The sequence below is a fragment of the Saccopteryx bilineata genome, chromosome X (genome assembly GCF_036850765.1).
Source record: "Saccopteryx bilineata isolate mSacBil1 chromosome X, mSacBil1_pri_phased_curated, whole genome shotgun sequence".
Classification (NCBI taxonomy): domain Eukaryota; kingdom Metazoa; phylum Chordata; class Mammalia; order Chiroptera; family Emballonuridae; genus Saccopteryx; species Saccopteryx bilineata.
This window is the reverse complement of record NC_089502.1, coordinates 120,950,341-120,959,151: the sequence shown is the minus strand read 5'-3', so window position 1 is coordinate 120,959,151 and position 8,811 is coordinate 120,950,341. Positions and strand designations below refer to the sequence as shown.

Below are 8,811 nucleotides of genomic sequence, written 5' to 3'. Positions count from 1 at the left end.
CATTTGAGCAAGATATTGAAAAAGTCTCTAGTAGTTGATATCTATTTGTCTATATACCTATAGTATCTACATACTTATAGACAAATAGAAGTAGCAAACGAAAACCCACAGCCGGTTTCACTCAGTCACCAATTCTCAAAAGAGCAAGGTGAAGCAGTCGTTTGGTAGTGTTAGAGGAAGTCCTACCTTTAATATGCGAGGAAATAAAAAAGCCATGAATTTCATGTGTATATCACGCTCAAAGGATGCAAAACAATGCACTGCCTCAAAGTTTGTGTGTGCGCGTGTGTGTGTGCGTGTGTTTGTTTTTAGGGGTTTTTATAAACAACTTTTTTTTAATAAAGCACACTTTAGTTTACAATCTTTCTGTATAACTGTTATAAATTTTTAAACAACCCAAAATGCGTTCCATATAAAGAAATGGCAAGTTATTTAGCTATCAAGATTTTACATGTAGTTTTCTTATAACTTTTTTTTTGTACAATTGCATAGACGTGTAAAACCTGCCATTGTTAACAAAACAATAACAGACTTAGAAACTACTGAAATCTACAGTATAGTACCACTACCCTTCACAAAAATATAGAATTTTTTTTTTTTCTTGTAAACGCTTACTGTCTAATCCTCTTGGTTGTATGAATATTATAAAAACCATGCGGGAATCAGGAGTTGTAAAACATTTATTCTGCCCCTTCTTCGTCTGTCATGACTGAAACTAAGGACTCCATCGCTCGGCCCAAATCATCTGCCAAGTGGAAAAGGCTTCCTACATTGTGTCCTGGAAAACAAAGACAAAGTGACACTTTACATAGGCGCAGGCGCCACCCCCGACTCTTGGCCACTTGGGAAACCATCCCCATTTCCGGGTGAGGACAACACAGAAGCTGCATCGAGGGCATACGCAACAGGGTTGGATTTTTCACCAGTTTCCAGGAAGAAGCAAAGCCTTGTTAATGAAGCCATTCGACGTTGTTAGTATCAGCTTAATACTTGCGTCAGGCTACTGCTGTTGCGTAAATGGAAAAATGGCCAGGACCACCTCATCTTCCCGACATCAAAGGGATTCCGTGGGTAAGCACATTCCTGTCATTACGGGAATATTCCGTGATGGGATGCACCCTTTCCACCATGTTGTGGGACATTATACTGATTGTTCTATTATTTTTTTTTTTACTAGCAAACAACCATCGCCATAACTATCCCCACTACCAGTGCCACCTCCGCCACTCTATCGCCACCACCGTTCTGCTCTCTACTACCATTACCACGACATGAAATTTTCATTTCGAGGCTGTTGTCTCACTTCTAAGGTTACTGTGGAGGTGACTGCGTGCCTCTGCTTTTACTTGGGTTGAAAAATAAACTCTTGAGGGGACCTTTTCGTATACCACTAACATCTGAATCAGAAAGCTTCGGAATAAAAATCGCTTTTCATTCCAAAGTACTCAAGAGCCTAATTATAATGTGACCCACATGTTCAGCAGGAATTTGGGTATCAATTTTTTGATCTCCTCTTAAATAGGGGTTAACTCAGAAGCGCCTTTCCTTAATAATGTGATGCGACTTAGCATTACTCCCCCGGAAGAGCACAAAGGTGGCATGATACCCCTGGATGCTCTGTGGCCAAATCCAGACCTAGAGTAAAATAACTTGAGACACGCTATATGACTTGACTTTGCATATATGTCCCCTACTTCTATGTGGCTTATATTCATTCTTCTTTAATTCATTCCGCCATTCAAGGACTGCTTTTGAAAATATAAGTACTTCACTAGGCTATTACTACCTTGCTAGGTATCAATGTTACAGATTCCCGGACTGACTGTTAAAATCTCTATAAAAATGAATGCTTGGCCACAGCAAGTATTCTGTTCTAACATTTATTTCCAGAGACCTCGTTTTCATATGTATGAGGGAGAGGCTCTGAAGAGGATTCGGAGGCAGGCACTTCCACAGCGATGGCACCAGACCAAATTCAGACTGATTAAAAGCGTAATGCCATTCAGCCATTTATATTGAGGTGATGACGTCTGCAAATCTCTTTGAGCTTTATTAGTGCAAAGAGTTTCAGTGAGAACTAATTATGTTTTTAAAAAAATCACTGTGGAGTTTGGTTCAGACTGCAAACATGAGAACTTTTAACAAAGCATATGGACTACATCTAGAGTGAGCCGATTGTCTGGCAGCCCTCAGTGGGACTGAAATTGTCTTTGGCTTTTCTAAACCATCCAAAAACCCCACAGGAAGACGGAGGGGGTGCTTTGCTGTTCCTTTGAGCTTAGAGCACAAATATATTAACTGATGATGCCCATCAGGTTAGAGGGCTTCTCTTGTATCTCCTTTTGACTGGCCAGCAACCCTGGGCCATCACAATTACTCATGCACAACTGAAAACGGATGGGTTAACTGCACATTTTTAATTACTTGCAATCTTAGCGGCAATTAATGAAGCCGGTAAAAACAAAACTCAGGACCCTTACAACCTGATATCTGAATAGAATTCCAACTATTTCTCATTACCCACATATGATTATATTATAGTCCACCTTGTAGGCAGAAAATGTAATTACAAACCATGAAACAGGGAAGGACTCATTCGTTCCCCATTCGCTTATTGTTACTCATCAAAACATCCTATTCTAGGCTGTGTGCTAGGGGGTGTGGACTAGTTCTAAAGATAACAAAGACAAGTAAACACATTTATAGATTATAGTAGGTGCTTAAATAACACCATTTTGTTCACCCTTGTTTTGGTATCACAATGATGAGAAGTCGTAGGCAACCAACAATTGTTTGTCAATTAGTCGATGGTTAAAGTGGTTTCATCCTATGTCGTTACACTTAAAGTCACGAAACCCATTGATGATGTTAAGTGAGGACTTCCTGTCTAGAACCAAGTAGTGCTTCTGCTCCTTGAAATGTTGTTACTACCCGAACAGAAAATCTTGAGTCTCTGAAGAGGCCTAAGTTCTAGGGGTATCCTCTATTTAAAAGGTTACCAGGTACAATGGTTCTTTGTTACTCTGAATATACCATACACACTCCCCCAAAATGTCGGGTGGCCCTTTAACCTACCCAGACTGTTTATGTTCACAAATGACCTCATGGCTGTCCCTATGCTAGAAAAATGAACGTTCAGTCACCTCCCCATATCTCTAGTATGCCTTTGGTTACTTTATTTACAAATACCTGAATAACCACCAGAATAAAAACTTCAGCGTGTTTCATAGATGTTTTCATTAGAGCCAGAAAAAAAAAATCTATCTCTTTGACAAAATCCCACCCCAAAGGATCATATAACTCAATCCATCGGGGGCGTAAAACTGCACTGTGATATAGACTCAGAAAATAGAGTTGTACCCTGATTCTATTGTCCACGCCTATAAAGCAGAACATCAGGGAGCCCATTAACTTTACCTGACAGATGTTTCTAAAGTCATAATTAAAATCTTATACCCTCCTGAACGTGAAAAACACTGAAAAACAGGCAGGATTCAGGCATCCGTAATCAGCTTCAGGTAGAAGTTGACACAAGAATACATCTGTGGAAAGTATTAATTTAGATCATTTTAAAGCAAGGATTATTGAACACGAAGGCACCATGCATTGAACATTAGTGCAGTGCTGTATTTTTCCAAGTTGGTGCTAACTGCAACATATTCAGTCTCACGCCACGGCTGCCCGAGGGAGTTGTTTTCCGCAGTGATGGGAATTGAGATGTCCTGGCAGTGGGCCAAGGCCTCAATAGCAATCTGGCATTCTTTTTTTAAAAAATACAACCCCCAAATAAATGGTTGGCATTCGACTGGCCAAAGCCAAGCCAGAATACTGTGGTGAAATTTGCTTATCTTTTCTTCGCCATAATTCAATCTTTGAAAAAAGGATGTTGGCTTACTTATGTATATTTGGGGTGTTTTCATAGCATTAAGAGTTTCACTAGTATTTTGATTCTCTGGCTTTCTGGAAACTTGTCCCACTATAATGCACTTCAGGTAGTCAAGTATCCAGATGCTTACATGACTTCAACTGTACAGGCTGGCCTTTTCTAAAATTCATTCCTGAGAGAAACATGTTTGGGGGGGGGGTCTCAAAATTGTGGTGCAACTTTTTTTACAACAAGCTGAAATAAATTTGAAGGGGCACTTACCAGCAGCGTGAGCCCAAGAAGTCTCACATAGAAGTATGTGAGGCGGGCAAACCGTCAGGAGCATTCAATGCTTCACGGGCTCGGGTTTCCTCAGTCTCCTTCCAGCCCACCATGCCCTCCCCAGGACCCCACTGCCCTAAGCCTTGCAGGGAACACTCTGTAGACATCCTGAAGGATCGTTCCACTTATTAGATCTGCACGGCTTGGTGCTGGCAGAATTTCCAGTCTGACTCCTTATGGGGAAATGCGTCGGTGGCCACTCTTGTCTATCCTATTGCTAAGGATCCAGAACCTTCTCATATAAGGGCTCTCTCCCCAGCCAGCCTCTCTTCCAGATTAGCACATGGTACTGCCATCCACGAGAGAGCTTTCCTTCCCACGTCCTTTACACTGAACTCTTGGTAAGGACAATTTTGTTTCACTTGGGCTGTCAACACGCTGTCAGCCAATAGTCATTTGATTAGGTAGTTCCATGTCTAGTTAATATTTCTGGTTGAACAGAAGTATGAAGTGGCTTTCGCTGTAAAACCGCAAACACGGTCAGTGATAATGTTGTACCCTACCCCTTTTAACCCTAAAAAGAGGCATTAAAAACACCTTTGGGAATCCCAACATCCATTTTTAAATCTCTAATTGGTTAATGTGGCTCCAAATGCCAAATAAAAAGATAAGTATCATCTAAAGGGCAAGTTGAGATGACAGAGCCTTTCAAACACTATTTTCTAAAGTGGCAGTAAAGCGTAAGAGTGTGGCCTGGACCCACACTGCCTGGATTCCAACCCTGGCCGTCACCCTGGACACACTGCTCACCCTCTCACTGACTCAGTCTCCTTATCTGTAAAATGGGGTTAATAACAGTACCTATCTCATCAGGTTTTCATGAAGATTACATAATGAAAAAGATGGCAAGTGCTCAGAATGGTATTTGGCACACAGCACGTGCTCAAAAAATCTTAGCTAAAGTGGGAAAGAAAGAGCGTAGGAACCCGGAAAAAAGAAAAACAAGACAGAATGAAGTCATCCCAGAATACAAACCAAGCGCACTGGCAGAAAACGCTAGGGTCCTGGAAGCAGAAAGAAGCTTTATGACTCATCAGTTATGTTCAAGGCTAAGTTTATTTTGAAGATTTTGTTTGTGCTGCAAATGGCAACAGATGATGAATTGCAGGATTCCAACCCAGGGACTACAAAGGGTTGCTGTTTTTTAAAGAATCCTGCTTCCCCTCACCCCAACCCGTGGTCCTGTCGTCACGGTGATGACAATGGCAATGGACATTGGAGGAATGTTCCTCATGAGCGGCAAGTGGAGAGTGACTAGCATCCTTACATGATGACACGTGTAATACATACATGCGCGTGCACGCACACAATTCTTACACAAACGCCAAACACAGAAAGCGGGATGAGACAGACAGAAGCCATGGCTGTGAGCCTGAATCTCACTAACCTCTCTCATTGGCTTCGCAGGGGTATTTCTTCCTTTAATAACAGAAAGAGGAAGAGGCAGAGATATCAGAAAGGAAAAAAAATCATGCATATATATATATATACAGTTTCATACCAATTTGCTACTTTTCCCAAACTAATGTTGAGATGACAATTCATTTATTCCCTTCTGAAAACAAAACAAAACAAAACAAAACAAAACAAAACAAAACCCTGCAAGACACATCCAGTCAAATAACCATCACATGCACTTAAATCCATGTAAGCAGATAACATGATCCAGGAGACCTCACTGATATCCATGGAGTTCACGTGGTAAACTGGACGGAAGCTAGCACGCATAGAAATCTGACAAATCGAGCACTGTTTGTAAGAGTAACTACAGAACCTCAAACTCAACACCAAGTCTCAGAATCTCTTTACTCTGGACTTGACAGTCAACACCTCGAACCATAACCAGCAGTTGCCTTTGTGTGTCAGAACCCCGCACCCCAAGTGGAAGGCGGAACGTCACCTAGAGGCTGGACTCCAGCCTCTCGGGAGAATTTGTTCTATCTGGTAGAAGCTGAGCATGCCCATGATGAGACTGGGGGCGTTTGAGGAAAATAGAAAGAAAAAAAGATGGAGAAGGAGGTCAACCCCACTAACGGGCAAGTCGCAGAAATAAGCCTTCAACTTTCTCGTAATTCACCAGGTGCCTTGAGAGGCCAAGGCTAAAGACCTGCTGGCCTTGTTTGCTTTACAGAATTCCACGTCTGTATGCATTTATTTATATTTGAAAAGCAAGTTTGGATGAGAAAGTTTTTTTATGGTAATATAATTGGACAATCGGGGCCCTCTGACCCTACCTAGCATGCCTTGGGCGTGTAATTTCCTTATAGCTCCTGGGTCTTAAAAATAAAATACTAGTTTTCAAATTTGGACTTGAGCACCATCGACGCAATCCCAGTAGTTGGGCAGAAACAGCAGAACTGTGAGAGAGCCTGTCCATCATCTGTCACCTCCCCGCCCCGCCCCCCAAGCTCAGGAGGATCCTGTAGGTCAGCTCCGTGCCCCGCCCACCATGCTCAGGGGCTGCCAGAAGACTAAAACTTCTTGAAACAATGTGAAGACTACTTGTCTGGAATGAGGAAGTATGGAGCTACTGTTAGAAAACAAATCTTTCAAAACTCAAGTTTAAGGCTCAAAACTTCTAGTGTACAATTCAAGATTTTCTAAGTATGACTTTTCCTCTCCCTCCCCCAACCCCTCCCTCTTTGCCTTCTGAATTTGCCTAGGTGAGTCAGAGATCTCTTAGGAGGATAAAAACTGCATGCATGACCATGTCATCATGGTCAAGGGATTCATGACTCGACTCAAATCGGAGGCAAGAGAGGAAAGTGGGTGCCGGCTCTTCCGATGGGGGCGGGGTTCCCAGCAGCAGGCCCACACCAGACACAGGAGAAAGGGAAGAGAGGGAGCATTACTTCATCCTTGATGACTCCAATGAATGCCAGCATGAACTACTCACCCATTCCTTTTGACTCCTTTAGCCAAGTTTTACAAAAAATCTTTATACTTCATAGTTACACTAAGTAGTAGAGTTAATTGCCTTCCCCTATAATATTGCGATCTCCTCGAGGGCAGGGCCCACGTGTCTCCCCCACCATTCTATTTGCAGTGCCCTGTACTGCACCACAGCACGGTATTTCCTAAGTGCTGGCTGAACTGAATGAGAAAGGGAGCCGCTAGATCATGGCTGTGGACCCTTGGCTGCTTCCGGCAAGCTGGCCTTCCCTGCTACCCTCTAGCTCAGATGACAAGGGCTGGTAACTTGTTCTGGCTTGTAACTCTGATCCATTTTTAAAACTTCAGAACTTTATGTTGATGGAAAGCAATACGATTTCGTTTTGGAGTATAATTACCATTCCTAGAATGATAAATGTTGCGTATCTTTATTCATTCTACACCAAGTCATGTTCAGAGGTCAGTATCAACTAGTCACTGCTGAATATGCAGAAAATAATCTGGGTTTTGTTTCGGGTACTTCTCCACAAACCAGTTTCTACAAATGAACCTCCCAGAGCCACAGTTTCTGTAAATAAACCTCCCAGAGATGTGTTACCCCTAATCTCTTTCAAAATCCTCCCTCGTCCCTTGGGGACCAGTGTGCTCATTAGCATAGCATAAAAAGAGGGTGCTATTTTTGTCTAAAAATTAAAGTGTTTCCTACTTCATTAGGAATAGTTCTATACTGATAAAATGCAATATTGAAGAAGATTCTCTTAATAAAGAAATACGAGTAGCAGATAAGTTTTACTTCATAAATACATTCTTCGGAAGTGAGTTTCCTTAGACATGCACTTAGGCAGGGGTCCCCAAACTACGGCCCATGGGCCGCATCCGGCCCCCGCTGCACTTCCGGAAGGGGCACCTCTTTCATTGGTGGTCAGCGATAGGAGCATAGTTCCCATTGAAATACTGGTCAGTTTGTTGATTTAAATTTACTTGTTCTTTATTTTAAATATTGTATTCTCGTTTTGTTTTTTTACTTTAAAATAAGATATGTGCAGTGTGCATAGGGATTTGTTCATAGTTTTTTTTATAGTCTGGCCCTCCAACGGTCTGAGGGACAGTGAACTGGCCCCCTGTGTAAAAAGTTTGGGGACCCCTGCACTTAGGTGTCCATGTAGCCACGAGGGGTGCTGTCAGGAAGTGGATCTGGAGAAAGGGGAAGTGTGTTGGGGAGTCCTGAGCCTAAATAAAGGGCTTGGGCAGGTCTGGAGAAGTTGAGTTCCCTTAGGCAGTTTGAATGTGAGATAACGGGCTGTGATTCTTTATTTCAAAGTCATTTCCTGGGTGCCTTTAGCTTCTTAATCTCAGTTCACTGACCAGTTTAAAAAGTTTAGAATGAGTCCCTTTTTTAGGATTTCTGTTTCAATACAAATGAAGAGAGATTCAAATGGCCATACTTTCAATATGCTGAACCATGCTGGATCTCTGGTGAACATGGCTATAACTGCGTAAGTCAATTCAAAGGCACAGTGTTGTTCAGCTCAAAGTTGATCAGCACCGAAACCTGTGGCTGAGTGTGTGTAATGAGTCAGAACGGACAACATAATAGAGTGATGCAGGCCTGGCAAGCTTTCTCTGTAACGGCCAGAGGAAATATTTCAGGCTTCACAAACCACACAGTCTCTGTAGCAACTATTGTGCTCTGCTGCTGCAGTAAGAAATAG

At 42.3% G+C, this 8,811-nt stretch overlaps 1 protein-coding gene across 9 annotated transcripts in view; it reads right to left on the bottom strand.

Annotated features, from left to right (window-relative positions):
• Positions 1-289: 289 nt before the first annotated feature.
• Positions 290-8,811, bottom strand: part of DMD (dystrophin) — a 2,360,554-nt gene continuing 2,352,032 nt past the window's right edge. For 5 of the 9 annotated variants that reach the window (XM_066250308.1, XM_066250304.1, XM_066250309.1 and 2 more), the window contains one exon: positions 290-778. In XM_066250308.1, the coding sequence (XP_066106405.1) occupies positions 681-778 (98 nt within the window). In that variant the 3' untranslated portion in view covers positions 290-680. Of the gene's footprint in view, positions 779-5,594; positions 5,627-8,811 lie in introns of all 9 variants that reach the window. The other 4 variants (XM_066250305.1, XM_066250306.1, XM_066250312.1 and 1 more) reach the window with 1 other exon arrangement.